The 18,269-nt window shown below is 38.1% G+C and overlaps 1 protein-coding gene across 1 annotated transcript in view; it reads left to right on the top strand.

The window, feature by feature from the left end:
- GRM3 (glutamate metabotropic receptor 3) overlaps positions 1 to 17,966 on the top strand; it is a gene marked incomplete at both ends in the record, with an annotated part of 93,149 nt that extends 75,183 nt beyond the window's left edge. Inside the window, 2 exons of the mRNA XM_081287340.1 lie at positions 4,010 to 4,184; positions 17,893 to 17,966. Of these exons, the coding sequence (XP_081143466.1) occupies positions 4,010 to 4,184; positions 17,893 to 17,966 (249 nt within the window). The remainder of the gene's footprint in view (positions 1 to 4,009; positions 4,185 to 17,892) is intronic.
- Positions 17,967 to 18,269: the final 303 nt, after the last annotated feature.

The raw sequence follows: 18,269 nt of genomic DNA, 5'->3' as shown, positions 1-18,269 counted from the left end.
CCACCCATGTCAACATGTTTGCTACTGATTCTCATGGACTTCCCTAAAATCCTATTAATCAGCCCTTGAAACCCTCATAGTTTCTTTTTTACAAAGCTATCTATTAGCATTCCATGCTCATTGCAAAAATTATCAAAGGCTGACTAGGATTTTACTCTACTTATAAGGTGACAAGTTAGCTTGAAAATTTTTATATAACAATAGCCAGTATCAGCCTTTGCAGTGGTCCTGAACTCTAATGCTCACACAGTCATATGATGGCCCTTGGCTATAGAAGTGGGCACTATCTCCATCTTCAAACGCTCTTTCTATATAAGTATCTTGCAAAGAATGTTCAGAACACAGTCAGAGCCTCTGTTTGCAAGATATAAGGAAACATGAGTCACCAACAGAGAACTACCTCCCAATAGAACTAACAGAACTTGCTGTTGGATTGGATTTGTGGGTGTAAGGGCAATGGCAAAAATCAAAGATGATTCCAGGTTTTGACTTGTACAGTCAGGTGGCATTGTGTGTCATTTACTCAAATAGGGACATTTTAGGAAGGGGATCAAATTTTGCTTCCATATTAATAGTATAAGCTTATTATATCCAAAAGAACATGAAAAACAGAGGATCAGCCTGAACCAGTAATAAGCTAGTAATAAATATTTGGATATAATTACTCCAGCAAGTATTTAAGTCATGGAATATGATGAGATAAAGAAGAGAATCCAAAACTGAGGTCTGTGACACTCCAACACTTAAAAGAAATAACTAAAACAAGGAACAGCCAGTGAGAGAAGATGATGTGACCAGGGAGCAAAAAGAGACCAGATGAACCAATGTTGCTGAGAGTTAAGGACCATAAAAATGGAGTAGCTTGGACTTCCAGTGTACAAAAAGTCAGGAAATAGAATTGTGGATAAATACAGAGTGTAAATAATGTGATTTACTGAAGGAACTGGACAACTGAAACTATGAGGCTGATACTTGGGCTTTGTAAAATAAATAAATAAAGATTTCAAATTTACAACAGTCATATTGAGTAAATATGGCACACAAACTATGATCAAAACTCACCTTTGGTTCTGCCTCACCTCATCCCTTTAGTATTTAGTGAGGATAATCATGTCCTTCCCCTGAATGGAAATTCATAGATATATTAGGTATGATATACCGCTCTGATGCTAGGGAGAGAACAGTGAATGAAAATACTCATGACCTTGGCAGATCTATGAATTTGTAGGCTCTTAGGTAATACAAGTTCCTATAATCATTTTCTACTGGAAATCATCTCTATTAATAAATTAAAATGTCTAGGCCTATGTAATTACTGAAATTATATCTTAACATAAATTTGCATTTCCTCCTGAGGTCTGATCTGCATTGAGGTAATAGCCTTCATTGGTTGACTTCTCCTTTTTTATATTTCCCAATTCACCAATTGCTGTTTCCCTCTTGACCCTGATTAAAGAAGGAACAAGTAGGACAATTCTTATGTAGCTGGATGGCTTTATTATCTCAAAATCCACAAGTGGTTAAAGATACATACTTAGTATGGCTGGAAGATAAATTAAGGGTATTTTCTAATGATTTTCCAAGTTTCCCTTCTAGTCTTTTTCTCCTGAAGGTCATTGAGTGAGTTGACTGGTAATTCTCTAGTCTTGAGTAGTCTCTTATGGCTCCTTTCTCAATCCCAAGGCATCTAGCTGTATACCGTTAGCCTCTTTCTGTGAAAGTTTCTAGGCTCCTCCACATTTGGCCCAGGACTACCCAGGATGGCTCTTGTGTTGCCCGTTTTGTCCATGTGTACCTCCTACCTATCTTTTCTTTTAATAAATTCTTACAGTAATACATTATCGCAATATAGTAGCAAGTCTCTCTCAATTTGACTAAGGTGATTAGCATTTTCTCACCTTCTGGATTTCCAAAGCAGGAATTCAGCACCAATCCAGGGCATCTCTTTCTGTAGAGACACCAGATTCTTTCTGAAATGGCCACATAAAAGCACCCCTCACTCAGCTTTAAGTGTGGGCATAGAATTCATAGTGCAGTTTTTCCCAAGATCTTCTCCTAAAGGCCTCTCCTCTCCTCTTTTTATAATGTCTTTTGTTGTAGGACAGGTGCTAGGAATAGACCAAGGGCCTCATGGATGCTAGGGAAGCATTCTACCACTGAGTTATATACCCCCCCAATCCCAGCTCCTTATAATGTCTTAAAGTGTGAGAACTTTGAATGATTATAGAAACATCTTTAAAAAGTTCTCCTTCAAAATTTGCATATTTGGATTTTTTCTCCCTCACTTTGACATGTGCTGTCTCTTATATTAATTTCACAGTCAAAACTGAGGTAAAAGGAGTATAATTCTAAAAATCCTTATTACACATATATGTAAAATGAAACAAATTATAACAGATTTATCAAGGTTTTATATCATAGAATTGGATAATAGCCTCCTTTCTGAGAAGAAGGCAAAAGGGAAAGGAGCCTAAATGTGGGGACCCAAAATTTGAGGGCACTGGGATAGTTAAGGAAGACAATGACATAGATGAATTATGCTTTCAGCATTTAAAATGAAACTAGGGTCTGAAGAAATATACTACAAGCTGGGTGTAGCTCAGTGATAGAGCACTTGCCTTGCATGTTCAAGGCCCTGGGCTACAGCCCCAGCATCATCACTCCCAATATACACACAAATGAATGCACGCACACACATATACTTGCACACATACATACCAAAAACATAACGCAAGTCTTTTTATTTCTTTTTATTTAAATAAAAACCAGGCTGGGCGTGGTGGCACACACCTGTAATCCCAGTGGCTCAGAAGGCTGAGGTAGGAGGATCATGTGTTCAAAGCTAGCCTCAGCAAAAGAGAGGCACTAAACAACTCTGTAAGACCCTATCTCTAATTAAATACAAGATTGGGCTGGGGATATGGCTCATTAGTTCATTGCCCAATATCTCCCCCGCAAAATAAATAAATACCAGAATGAAGCCTCCTAAATGTATGTGCCTTCTCCAATTAATTGCTCAGTCTTCAGTTCAGCTTTTCTTGATTAGAAATGAAGATCATAGACTTTAGGACACTAAAAATTATGCTATTTGATAATAACATTTGCCTTAGGAGGAAGAAAAAGTAAATCCAAAATTATACTAGAATAACTAGGAACCTCCGAGTATATGTGGTAAATGTTCACAAAACTAGCAGAAGAAGTCATTAATTGATCACTTTTCAGTACTGAAGGTGATAAAATAAGTGGGGTATAATGCATAATTTTTCAGTAGATCTATGGGAATAGAAACCAAGAGAAATGATAAAATCAGAGAAGAGAGCAAAAGAATAAGAAGAGATGATAGTTCCCACTCAAAGGTATACTTCCAGAGGAAGCAAAGAGGAGGAGAATTAAACATTCTGTCAAGGATGGAATATATAAGCCTAGAGAACACAAGGATTTATGGTGAATACCTGAAGTACCAAAATTCAGAAAGATGCCAACAAAATATGTAAAAGAAATACTAGCACACAAAGAAGTTGACAGCTTCTCCCAATATGGTTGATAGGTGGAACTCCCAGCAGGAAAGGAGGATGGGAAAATATTAAAGTCCAAATTGATTCATAATGTAGTGAAACTTAAGTAAGCTGAGTTCATTGACAGAAATTGTCGGCAATCTGGCCACTTCATCATAGAATATTTATGTTTTACTATTGAAGATTTTTACTTCAGTGGTTCTGCATAAATATCTTTATAGATAGAAAAGAAAAGAAAATCCATGTGAAAACTTGGCAACCATTCAGGAGCAACCCACACAAAGGAAGTTTGCTTATAAATAAGTCCTCAGCCATGTTTCCATATCACAAACAGAGAAGATCCAATATAATTACTACATAGTTTTAACTAAAATAAGAATACAACTATGGCTGATTCTGGTTTCTCTCTTTGGTCTCTTTAGTCCTGTCTGTAGGTAGTGACCAGCTGGAATTTGCAGCATACACTTACTAGCCAACCCTTTCTTGTCTTGTAGGTGCAGACGACAACCATGTGCATCTCCGTTAGCCTGAGTGGCTTTGTGGTCTTGGGCTGTTTGTTTGCACCCAAGGTGCACATCATCCTGTTCCAACCCCAGAAGAATGTGGTCACACACAGACTGCACCTCAACAGGTTCAGTGTCAGTGGAACGGGAACCACATATTCTCAGTGTAAGTATGGACTCAACACTGACTCTTTCTTACATAGAGCATCAAAGTAGAGACCAGGCTGGCAGGAACAGGCAACTTATGTCTGCCCCCATGAGCACTCTCAATTCAATCTTAGTAAGTACTAATTATCACCATACCTGTGTGTCAGATACTTTCTTAAGAGTTGAAGATATGGTGGAGAGCAGGAGAGTCAAACTTTCTGTTTGAGCACTATGTACAGACTAAGAGAGAAGAAGGACCTTTAACCTATAATTGTGATTAGGGTTTTTGACCCTGTTGTGGAGCCAAATAACCTGACCTCTGATCTTGTTCAGTGATCATTTTAATATCTTATGCAAGATATTGTATTGTCCCTGCCTCAGTTTACTCATTGGACTGGAGTGTTGGACAAGTTTGGTGCTTGTAAAGTATATCCTATGTCACACAGATGGTGAGAGTGCTTCCTGCAAAATGAAAGGGGAAAATAATAAAATAAAATGGAAAAAATGCTACAGCCTAAATACCCTCTTAAAAGTTTAAAGTACTCTCTTTACCATGAGCCTGTTAAAAGTTTTGAGAAACTTCTACAGCAAGAAAATGTTTCATTCACAATGTTATTCAGAATTTCTTAAAAGTATTTGACCACACTAAAACCATTTCACTTCCCATGGAAGACACCTTGGAAAATGCTGGAATAGATTTTCCTATTTCAATGACACCATGTTTTTTCAGCTGAGAGCCAGCTGAGAAGGCAGTGTGAACTGAAGGACCCCAGGACATCTGCCCAGTCCAAAGATCCCTCTCCTACTGGCCAGCAGATGTCTGAAACACTATCCTTCAAGAATCAGTGACTTAATTCTTTTATAGAGTTTTCTAAAGCACAAATGTACCTGAAGGGGATAGCCTTTTAAACCACTTTCAGCTAATTTATGGTATTTGGTAAGAGAATTGCACTGACAGATGGGAGAGGAGGAGAAAGAAGGGGAGTGGAGCCAGGAGGAGGGAGGGAGGATTAAAAGTGACAGAGACAAATGACTACTTCACCATTTTGCCTCAAGTCAATTAGAAAGGATACTTCAAAATAGCTCAGCATCACAGGGTGAGCAATCACATCAGTGCCCCAATTTCTTCAACAAAGTACAGAATTTCACAAAGCAACCCTCCCCCAGCAAACAGAGGGAAGACTGGCAGACTGAGCACATGTGTTCAGTGATACACTGTATCTACCATAGCTCCTTAGCTGCCATGGGTGGGGACTTACTGTCTTTCCAGTTAAATCCCCAGGTTTCACAATGGTTGAATCCAGGATATGGTAAGACCTGTAAAATAAAGAAACATGCTTATTTCTTCAGAAAAATGTCTTCCTTTGTAGCCCAATTGTAACAACTAGCTAGTCCAGACAAGAAAGAACTGGCAATAAACAATAACAACGTCTAACAGGAACTATCATGTACTGAGTATTTTCTATGTGTTGGGAACTTTGTTAAATATTGTATGTGTGTGTGTGTGTGTGTGTGTGTGTGTACTGTATATTTTATTTAATGTTCATAACTCTTTGAGGTAAAGAAACCCAGTTAGGCTCACACATTTTAAAAGTGGCTGAACTTGATTTTAGGGTCAAAAACCTCTTATTTCAAAGCCAGCGACCTGACTACAATATCATGTAACCTCTCTCAGAGAGCAAGCTGGGAGAGTTCTCATGATGCTAGGTTGTTGGTAGACTTTACAGGGAGGGTGAAGGGAGGTTCCCTGTGGAGGATGAGTTACCTCTGGTCTCTGTTGATATCTCAAATCTCTAGGTTGTTGCTGGAACAAGTCAGCAAAGTCCTTAAGTCTCCCACAGACTTTGTTCAGAATCTCATATATCCAGACCAATAATTCAGAAATGGCAGCATTTCCTAATATATATGTGAATGAACAAATTCCTAAAGGAACAACAAGGGCCCTTTACCCAGCCAAGTCTCTCTTCAGAAATTTAGAAATTTCCATTTACACAAAAACAATGTACTGTGACTACAATGGACCTGCCTAAGCTGTTCTCAGTATGCTAACCTGATATGATCCATTTAGTGCTTCCAGGTTGGTATCTGCCCAACCCAACATTTTTAGACTATTTTATTACTCAATGATACTTTAAATAAATTTCCTTCCTCTTAAAAGATCTAAATTCGTATTTTAAGTGTTTCCGGAGAATTACCCTAATTAGTTAATCCAAATCAGTGAAATCGTACTATGTAACAAAATGAAAATTGTATATAATATGCCTATGCATTCCAAAGTAAGTAACAAATGCATTCATCTGTTATTTGTGATTCTATATCTCTTATTCAAAGTAGATTTGCATTTATGAAGTCATTTTCTCCTCATGAATACCAGATATCTATTTTGTAGGTAAAGAAAATTGAGATTTGAAGTTATTCCTCAAGGATACACAATGATTTAAGAGTCAGGAGTTGACCTTGGATTTCTTGACTTGCAGTTATAATCATTTCCATTTTAATAAGTTGGAACTATTATCATGAAATTTATATTTTTTATTAAATTCTTGAGTACCTACTATATACCAGAAATTTCTAAGCACTGTGTACACCATATGACTATGACAGAGTCCCTGGCCGCATGAAGCTTAACATCTAGGGCAGTGCTTTTGAATGCTATGGAGTGTACCCATTAATGGATCATGAACTTTCTTTAGTGTGTTTGGTGCTTTTAGGTAGAAAATAGGATTAATTGTGTTAAATTGCTATAATCCCCTAAAAAGAGTATAGGCCTGGATTGAGTTAGGATTCAGGGAATGTGACATAATAAAAATGAACCCAGACTCTTCAAAAGTCAATCTATCTCTCTCCCCTTAAATCTGGAAAACTTCTACCATAGCTTTGATGAATAAATATAGCGCCAGTCATATTGTACCAGTGTACTGGCCAGACCAATTTCTACTTCCTCTTTTATGGAGCATGTCTCTGGTAGACAACATAAAGAAACTTCCTACCAAGGTGCAAAAGAATAAGAGTGAAACATCATGGATCCTCCAGATCAGCTCAGTCTCAGCAGAAACAGTAGAAGGATCCCAGGCAAGGCCTTATAAAGCAGGGGAACTGCCCAGCCAAGCCCTACCTGAATTCCTGACCCACAAAACCCTGTGTAATAATAAAAGAGTGGTTGTTTTAAGACATTTAAGCTATGAGAAGTTTGTTATGCAGGAATAAATTACTCAATGTGGAGAGGACAGAGGATAACTCTGTTTCAATACCAATTTACTCTCATCCATATGTGGAGTATTTTCTTTCATCTCTGGAGAAAATAAGTCCAAAATCAGCAGCAATATCAATAACATTCAATATAAAGTACATTCATCCCTTGGTATCTGTGAAGGATTATTTTCAGGATACTATCCTCACCACCTGCCCAAAGATACCAAAATCCTTTATACAAAATGGTACGGTATTTGTCTATTACCTATTCACACCCTCCTATATACTTTAAATCATCTTTGGATTACTTATGATACCTCATAAAATATTGTGTAAAAAGTTGTTATAAGGGCTGGGGCCGCATGCGTGCGGCCCGGGTTCGATCCTCAGTACCACATACCAACAAAGATGTTGTGTCGCCGAGAACTAAAAAATAAATATTAAAAATTCTCTCTCACTCTCTCTCCTCTCTCACTCTCTCTTTAAAAAAGTTGTTATAATATTCTTTAGAGAGTAATGAAAAGGAAAATGCATGTGCATATTCAGTACAGATACAATTCTTTCCAAATATTTTTGATCTGCATGCAGTTGGTTGAATCTGTATGTGCAATCTGAATGAAATGCATGTTCTTCATAATGATACCAAGAAGTCTCCCAGACTTGAAGGTACAGCCACATTAATTGCCAGTTAGTTCTCTGACAGGAAAATGGTAAATAAACCACGATTCTCTGTAATCTAGGTTAGCCTTTTGACAGTAACTAAAGTGGTTAATACAGAAATATTATTGTATTGGGTTATTAAGGTAAAAACTCCCCCCCCCAAAAAAAATGGTAAGTATGACCAAACTGAGAAGCAGGCATGGAAGAAAGAATATGGTTCAGGACATCTTAGAAAATGTACCATTTGAGAAATGTTTCACATATTACTATTTGCAAAAGAGAACAATTCAAGTTGTATCTATTAATTATATACAATGGAAGTCAGAATAAATATAAATGAAACTTTAACTCTTCTCCATTAACCATAGGTCAATGGTTCCCAAACATCTGTGTAAAAAAAATTCTTTGAAATGGAGATTCTCTGGCCCCACCCATGGATATACCAGTTCCTGTGGTTTGGGGTAAAGGCCAGAAATCTGGTTTGTAACAGATAACCCAGCTGCTTCAGTGGAAGTGGTCCAGGAGAAAATATTTTGAGAACCCCAACATGAAACATCCTTGTTTACTTTATCCATTAATATCAGTGCAACACAAGGAGGTCATCTTAAATGAGCTTTAGAGAAGAAGCAGGCATTGGGTTCAAAGAGAGAGTGGTGTTCTCTCTTCCCTGGCCTCATGATGTTAGTGGTCACATACCCATTCAATTATTTCCTAAGCTTTCTCCAGGGCCCTGGAGGATAGAAGCACCTAAACGTGGACATGCTCCTTCCAGTGGCAATATAACTCAGAGACCTTGGCATCCTGAATGCATCCTTGCAATGCTGCTCCCACACCCACACACATAAGCAAACATCCTTTGTATTTGGATAAAAAAGAGGTCATTCTTTATTCTGTTCTGCTCACAGCCTTTTCCCAAAGACAGACAATCAAAATTACATGCTGGAAATGTTAAGTGGAACTGCAAAATATTGAAGGAGACAAACTGGATCTACACATGAGGTTATGCAATGTAAAACCCTACAGGAGCTGTGCAGATTAGAATGTTGACATCAATATGCTTTCGTATCAGCATAGACTAGAAGAGAGGTGGAAATGAAGTGAGTCCCATACTATTCAGAGCTATTTTGTACTCACATTTGGTGCTACAGGAATATGCTCATGGTGATTATTTAGATGTATGTGTGTCATTATCATTACAATTAGTCAAGAGGCTTCTGTTAACTAGCAATACCCAGATTTGGGTCCCTGAGGAGCTGTAGGCACATAGAAATTGATTTCCTCTGCCAAAACCTTATTCAGAAAGTCACCTGTCAGGATGGTAATGTGTGAACTGCTCCAATTAATAGAGTTATTCTTTATTACAAAGTATTTTCACATTAGAAAATGAGAGTATAATAAAAAGATCAAATGAACAGTCTTCTAGAATCGTAGCATAATTTTTCCACAGAACTATAGCAACTAAAAGCAAATGTATGAGGATGAGACTTTGTACTTATCAATGGCTGAGCCTTTGAAGATGCCCTAGTTAGCAGGGGGCAAAGCCATTGTTGAAGCCTGAATATAACTTTATAAAAGAAAAAAAAAGTACCATGATAACACCCAAGTTTCTTCTCTATGTTGCAGTTTTAGAGAAACAGCAGCTATACCTAGGCACTATAAGTTTAGGGAGTCCCCTTGTGACACATGAACTAGCCTGACCAGGCTAATTGGCAAGTTATCTGTTAACACAGACTGAATGAACCATCTTCGTCAACACAAACATGAATATATTATAAATACACATCTTCAGTGGGCAATTCAGGGGGAGCCTAGAGCAGTCCACAGGTTAAGCCATCTGCTTCCAGGTAGAAGAACATAGTACATCCAATTCAAATAGGTGTCAATCAGTTTTTCTTCTTGAAAAGTCCACTGCATTCCTGAAAACATCATCCCATTCCCTTCTGCTTCCTCCCTAACTGAGCACAGGAGAAAAGAGTCTCCAGGTATAATAGAATATCCCACTTGTATTCAAGAGTTCATGTCTAGACCTCTCTTTATTCTATTCAACAATACCATTGTTTTTTCTCATCGCTACTCTTTTCCAACCGTTAAATTACTTTCTCTTTACCTTTAATATTTTGCTAGGGTTTGCTTTTTTCCTTAAGCAAAATTAGTCTACTTTCTATAATAACAGTGACCACAGATTTGGGGGCTGGAAAGGCTGCTAAGAATCATTTATTCTAATAACTACATTTCCAGATGAGAAAAACCAGGGCCTTATCTATTTGATACTTTAAGGAATTTGGCAACTGAAATCATAAACAAAACTCTCAAGAGCTGTTTTATTGCTGCTCTTGCCTCCCCAAATTTTCTGCCTCGGCCCAGCTACAAAATTCACCTCAGAGTCTATTATGACAATGAGAATCTTAGCCTCTACAAATTCATTTCTCTCTTTTTTAAGTTAAAAGTTCTCCTTTAAGCTCTACACCTGACAGCATCTTGTTCAGTACAGATTTAGATCTCCTCAAAAGCCCTATGCCAGGGAGTTCCACAGCACATATCAAGTCCATTGGAGACCCCAGGGCTCCACATGAGCACATGGAAAAGGTAAGACCTTCCAGAGGGTATGCCCACAAAGCTTTTCAGACAATGTGATTCGATGAAGACCAATAAAAGAATATGATTAGCCAGTACTGACTGGCTGTTTAGGTCAAAGACATGATTTGTCATTTAATAGTCTTTTTAAAGCGAGTATCCAGTCTTGAATTCCATTGCATATTTCCCCCTTCTGTCTTGTGCATTTGAACCAGGTTTAGGGAACTCATAAACCAGAGAGCTCAACAGTGTACGAGAGATTAACTATAATCAAACATATTTTCATGTAACTTCAGAGTTATTAAATGTCTTTGGGAAAATATCATTATCACAACTATATAGATTCTAGCTTTAAAAAGAAAATATGTATATAATTAATTATTGACCATCTGTATTTTAGAACAAGGCAAGCAAAAGATAACACTGATTTATTATACCTGATTTCTCTTTCCTACTTCTTTTTTACTTTAAGTGAAATTCTCTGGAGAACATCCCTACATGGAGAGCCTTGGGTACTTAGACACCATGAAAAATAGGCTACACTTATTTTTCATACATATTTTTTACCCTACAGATGTGAAAAATATGGGGATCAAGAAGGAAGGTCTGCCTTACCTGGTATAATTTCAGAGGCTTTTGGAGAGGGTCCCATTACCAAGTAAATGTAAGAATCTGATATGACTCATCTTCAATTCACTCATTCACTGAGGAAACACTTTCAGCCTGGGTTCAGTTCTATGCACTGGGTATAGAGTAATGAACACAATTGACAAGTTCTACACTCATGCTGTGTGCTGTTCTATTGGACCAGACGAGGGGCACAGACAGATAAAACAATAACATGTATCAGCTGTTGATAAGTGATGTGAAGAAATGAATTTTTTTGGTGGGGGATGGACAAAGAAGCCACGATGGAGACACAGAGAGCTATTTATTTATTTGTTCATTTGAGTGACCAGGGAAGGCCTCTTAGATAAAATGACATTTGAGCAGACATGAAGGAAACAAAGGAAATGAGTCATGCTGGCATCTGAAGGAATGACATTCCAGGCCAGGAGAGCAGTGAATGCAAAGGCCCAAAGTTGGGAAGATACCAAAGAGGCCAAGGTCACCACAGGAAAACTACAGGGTGAACATGAGAGGAGATGAGGACAGACAGGGAGCAAATCATTTAGGATTTCAGAGGCCATTGTAAGGACTTTTGCTTCTTCTATTGAAAGAAATGAGAAAGCACTAGAAGAGTTTCCTCAGAGGTGTGGCATGACCTGGCCTTAAAAGCATTGTTTTGGCTGCGTCTTAGGCTGTAATACAGGGGGCAGGCAGAGAAATCATTTAGGAAACTGTAGGGCATGATGTAACATGTGGGGCATGTTGCATCAGAAAGGAGGAAACCTAACTTACTGTCAGCTACTTGCTTCCTGGTCCTGGGGCCACAGGTAGCTAAGATAGCACCTGGTGATCAGCCAGAAGGAGTTGCTGTGGGTTGTGACGAAAAATTGGACCACCTCTAGGATAGGCTCAGAACCCTTCCGCCCTCGTGGACAGCTCGTGTCTCCCATTACTGCCTGTAGGATGTGTGTACACGAGAACTCTCCTCACCCTGCTGATCTTTATCCTGATTGGCTCCTGTGCCTTATATTAGCTGTGTGTGTTTTCTCATTAAACGAGATCCTGCTTTGACTGGTCTCCCTGATGCATCTGATTGGCCTCCTGCGAGGGAGGGCTGGCTGTGGGTGGTCAGTCAGCCCTCTCCTTTCTTGGCTCGTCCTGGTCTCCTGGTCAGGGCGTGCTCTCCCCATCTCTCCCTCAGGTCAGGAGGGAACTAGGGCTAAAAACCCCTACAGGAAACTACTGCATGGCCCAAATGTTGGTGGCTCAGATAGGGTGATGGCAGGGGAATCGAATAAAGTGTTTAGATACTGTGTATAATTTGAAGGTAAAGCTAATAGGATTAGCTCCACTAGAAAAAGGACCCGTGCCTGTCATAATTTTATTACTGTTTAACACTTTCATCTTCAGACTTTGATCCCTAGGCATAGTAGCATATGCAGCTTACATTGATTTATTGAGCCTCTGGGTGAATGAGCTTCTGATCTTTGAATGAATTTCTATCCATATTCAAATAGTAAAGGGGATGTTGGGCAACTAAAAGGTGTTTAGAAAAATGCAGAATCAGAAAAACAGTGCATCAACTTATGGAGTTCTTTCATTTACCAATTACTTACCAGACATTCACTTTGTACTTCTTGGGGGAGGGAGCAGACAATAAAAGAGCATGACTGGAAAAACAGCATGATGCAGCAACAATGGTGTGAAGTAGTTAGTTCAAAACCAAGTGAAATTTCTGCTGATGTGGTAATTAAATTGAATTGTGGATCCTAAAAACGGTATACAACATATTTTCTCTTTCTGTGAATCTTATAAGACAAGAATCCTGGGATGAAGAAAGAAGTCTTTGCTTTCATATAGTTCCAACTCCACATTTGGAAACTAAATCTTGGGTTTGTAAATTTTTACCCCACAGCATAATGATTTCATTTTAACCTGCTGTTAATAGTTCAAGACCATTACTTAGATCATAAAGAGGAAACACTTCCTGAGATGTCAGTCTGTGATTCTTAATAGTGCCTTCTCCATCTTCCACTGTGAAATCTCTGATAAGATTAGACAAACCACCCTGTAGCTAATGGCATCCTCATCTTCCCGGACAACATGTGATCATCAGCAGCTGAACTTCTTCTGGAACAGGTCAGGTAAACTAAAGGTGACCAGTAAGAAAACAGACTCAATAACAAAGCAGAAGACAAGGCAACCAACCAATGGCTGATGGAAAGTGGATTCCATGACCATAGCATTACAACATCTAAACAAGCAGTTATCCTGGGAAAAATTATTTGGGGTCACAGGGAACAAGGAAACGGAACAGATGGGGACAAACTGGAATGTCTGTTCCGTTGAAATGTTTGTTTTACTTTCTTCTGACTGTGATGTACTACGGAGTTATAGTAAGACATTAATTCTCAGGAACCAGTCTCAGTCACTGAATTGACTAACAGACTTGGTATCCATAAGAATCTATTAAGTAAATATGTTTAGCATTGATTGGAGGACCAGTTACCTGAAAAAAGTCGTCATTTTCCACAAAGCCCAGCCAGCTCATGCATTACGAGTGGATTTCACAGAGCGAGATAAAGCTGCCACTTGGCTGCATTGATCTCCAATGTTTCACCAAGTTTGTGAAGCAAATTATGCCTTTTGATGGGTATAAATTGCCCTTTTGTGATCAATAGTGAAGCTTATGAGGTCTTTTTCAGCTGCATTCAGTTTTCTCTTTAAATGGCAAAAAGAACCACCTTAGCCTACAGTAACTAACAGCTGCTGCTCACCCCAAGTCCCAGAAAAGCCAAAAATAGGCCTGCTAGCCTCTTATTTCTGGCAGGATGATTACAGAAATCTGCTTAACCACACTTAAGAAAATGGGCTAAAGTTACACCATTAAAAATCTCCTGAGAATTTCATCAGAACAATAGCAAAAGCTCATCACAAACACACACAAAAATGATAATACTCTGTTCTTCCACATATTTTACTACCTTGGGGAATAACATATGAGCTAATATTGGAGGCACATGTAAAATATTTATGAAAGGCAAAGTAATTGAGATAGTAAACTCATAAAACAATAATTCCTCTACTATATTCAGCACCATGTGCAAAAATAAGAATTTTTTCTTACATAATAAAATGTACTGCAAAAGCTACAGATGAAACAGTAAAGGAGAAGCAGAAAAATACAAGGCAGAGTTTCCTTCAAGAGGCTACAAAGAGTTTAGGGGAAAAAAATATCTGCAGGAGATGTCTTGTGGATGTTTTTGCTGGTGTTATTTCTTATAAGAATTTGTATTATCTTCCTCACAAAGAGTATAAATATTATGGCTTCAGGCATTCCTTCTACTGTCCCTATAGAGCAGGATGAGTACTCAAAATTCTTCTATAAACTCCAAATGATGTCCATGGGGTGTATAATAGAAGAGTATTTTCAACCATGCAGCTACTAGCTTTTGCAGCCCCTGTATTTTCTACCTAGTCAAAAGACACCTGATGATTAAGTAATTAGAGGCACTGAACAAACTGACTTCAAAAAAAAGAGTCACATCAAGTTTCATTGGGAGTTCAAAGTATGTTTCTGATACAACCTCAATAAATGTGGGCGGGGGGCGGGTATTAGGCAAGTCCAGGGTAGAGAGAGGCATTTGTACACCAGTCCTTTGCTCTCCTTGACTTACCCTCATGACACATCATTCCTCTTCAATCTTGAAAAATGAAAATCCTGTACAGAAATAATAAAACTTGATCCTGGGAAAGATAAAGGGATTAGTCAAAATGTCAAAGGCAGCATGCTTGCTACAGAGAGCTCACAGCCTGAGCCAGTTCTCTTTGCAAGGGTAGATGATGGTTATTAGCACAGTGTGGTTTGAGAAACAGAAAGGCCCACCTGTCTCCAAACAAGGTTTCTCAGAGGCCTCACATGTGTAGCCAATTGCCTTCTTAAAATTTTCATTGGCTTTCTCATTCTTTGCATATAAATACAAACAGTTATATGATCATTCAGGAACTTTTTATAGAGGCTATTCCATGGTCCTCATCAGAGATAAATAAATGATGAAACAGACAAGCAAAGTTGTCATATATTTTCTGGTCAAAAGTATAGATAATAACAATAACAGCAACAAAGAGAAATAATAATCATAGAAAAAAACAGGTAGAAACAATGGGGCTAGCCTGTTTTAAAACCAGTTGATGTGACAGAGTAACTGGATGCTTTAGATTAGGTGACCTGATAACAGCCTTTCTGGGGAGGTGATATGTCAGATGCGAATGACAAGAAGGAGCCAGACAAGATCATCAGAGAGGAAATGTTCCTGGCAGAGGCAACAGTTACTGCAAAGGCACAAAGTTGAGAAACAGATTTGCTGTGTTGGCAAACAAAAACAAAAAGGCAGAGAAAACATGTGGAATGAGGTGAACACAGAAAGAGAGGCATAGACCAAATCATACTGGTATTTATAAGCCAGAGTAGGGAGTTAAAGTACAAAGAAAAGCCCTTGGAGGTGTGTAGGTAGAGGGATTGTATTTAAAAATACAGTCATTCCCCAGTATCCAAGGGGGATTGGTATCAGGAGTCCACAAGATACAAACCCATGGTTGCTCAAGTCATTCATATAAAAAGGAATAATATTTGCACATAACCTATGTACATCCTCCAGTATACTTTACATTACCTCTAAATTACTTATAATTACTAATACAATATAAATTCTGTATAAATAATTGTTATATTGTACTCTTTAGGGAATGCCAAAAAATCTGAACATGAACAAAAATATTTTTTTCTGGAATATTTTCAATCTATAGTTGGTTAAATCAAAGAATGCAGAACAAAGGATACAGAGGGCTAATATATTCTCACTGCTGTGTAGAAAACAAATCATTAGGAGACAAGAGTAAAAACAGGAATGTCAGTGATACAGTTACTGCCATACTCAGAAGAAAGATAATGGTGGTTTCAAACATGGGCTACATATGTGAGGTCTCTGAGCAGCATGGTTTTGGGATGGGTGGGCCTTTCTATTTTTTTTCTTGACAAGGGTGGTGGGTGCAGAGAGAAAAATAGGTGTTCAAATAGAGTCGATAGGATCTTGTAATAGGTTTGATGTGGGATGTACAATGAAAAAAAACCCCATAAATTTTAGATATTTGGTCTGGGTAAGATGGTGAGACCATTTACTGAAGACAGGAAGGCTAAATAGGGACAGGTTACAGAATCAAGAGTTCTTCTTTGGACACTGATTTTGAAATTTTCATGAAATATACACATGAAGATGTGAAGCAGGTGCTTAGATACAAGGGGGCTCCAGAAGGAGCACAATTTCAATGACCTGGAGTTTGCTTCATGCTTTCTCTTACCTTCTCTAGCTTTGTTGCTGGAAATAAAGAATATTAAAATACTTTGCAAATAATAAAATAAGGCCCTTACATTTTGAATTACAACCACTGTCCATCAAGCATTTGTCTGTTATACACTGTGTTAAAAATATCTTCATTGTAGAAGCTTAAGGATATGTAGCTTGTGCAATCCCTATCCTGAAAGATATATAGCTGTAATGGACTCACATCGTAATGAAAATTGAACCTTTTCCTAACAATAATAAAAGGAAAAATATCTCTAAGATTTAGTATGCCACATGACTCCACTATGAATTTAGGCAACCACATAGACTTAACTTTAGAGGTTTTCTCATATACCTACCCAAGTTATCAATGCAAAATTGAGAGATTTTAGTTTTCCTAGTGGTGGACTGGCCAAAAGATTTCAGGGCCCCACATATGATAAACATGATCCCACAGAATGCCACATATCCCAAAGTTCACAGTTACTCCTTTATGTTTAAAGAAATTTCTATGTGAAATGCAATTTTCCAGGGCAAGAACATATCCACTATCAGACATGAACACTTTAGCATGATATTAGTTCATTTATCCTTAAAGGATGGGACAGATGACTGGTCAATTTGATCTGGGTTGTCGTCAGATGGCCTGCAGGACCAGCCCCTGCTGTTCAGGGTATGTACAAACAGACAAATTAATGAACTCAACATACGTAGACCTTAAAGGTAGTGTAGGGCCATTTCTTTAAACTACTCTATTGGCAATATGGTTTCCTCCCATGGGGAAGGAGGATACTAGTTTTTGTCCTCATTCAGTGAAAAGGAAAAGCACAAAGGGTGAAATAGATAAGAAATCTAGGTACAGAAAAGTTTTATTTAAAAAATGCAAAACGAGCAATGAAAATATATCACCCCTCCTCTAAGGCAGTGGAGTTCACAGATGACTCATGGGGCCCTGCAGGAGTCACCCCTTACCAGAGATAACAAAACTAGTTAAAGATTTTGAAAATAGTAAATAACACACTATAAGAAAATTGATTGAATCTTTTGATTTTGTGCATTGTATTTCCACCAGTTTATAGATTACCAAAGTTAATTTTCAACACACAAAACTTCTTTCAGCAATGATTATGCTTATAGATTCTCTCTACAGGAGGTATGCTGTGTGAAGGTATGTTCCAAGATACAAACTCATTTTAAACAGAAACTATTTGCAAGTTGACCTACTACAGCATTAAGCCAAAGCCAAGTTAAAATGAGTTTTAACTTAATTTTAATGTAGTGTCTGTGATAATCCATGCATTGCCTATGTGACCTACTTAACCGAGTTTTCTGTCCCACTTTGTTTTGCAGCCTCTGCAAGCACATATGTCCCAACGGTGTGCAATGGGCGGGAAGTCCTAGACTCCACCACCTCGTCTCTGTGATTGTGATTTGCAGTTCAGTTATTGTGTTTTTAGACTGTTAGACAAATGTGCTCATGTGCAGCTCCAGAATGGAAACAGAGCAAAAGAACAACTCTAGTACCTTTTTTTAGAAACAGTACAATAAATTATTTTTGAGGACTGTACAGTATATAGTGATGTGCTAGAACTTTCTAGGATGATTTTAGTGCCCCTATTATTAACAATTCCCCCAGAACATGAAAATAACCATTGTTTACAGAGCTGAGCATTGGTGACAGGGTCTGACAGAGTCAGTCTACTAAAAAAAAAAAAATACGGTGGCAA

This window comes from Spermophilus citellus (genome assembly GCF_964194105.1).
Source record: "Spermophilus citellus genome assembly, chromosome: 3".
NCBI lineage: Eukaryota > Metazoa > Chordata > Mammalia > Rodentia > Sciuridae > Spermophilus > Spermophilus citellus.
Note: the sequence above shows the minus strand (reverse complement) of the source record. Positions and strands in the feature narration are given on the sequence as shown.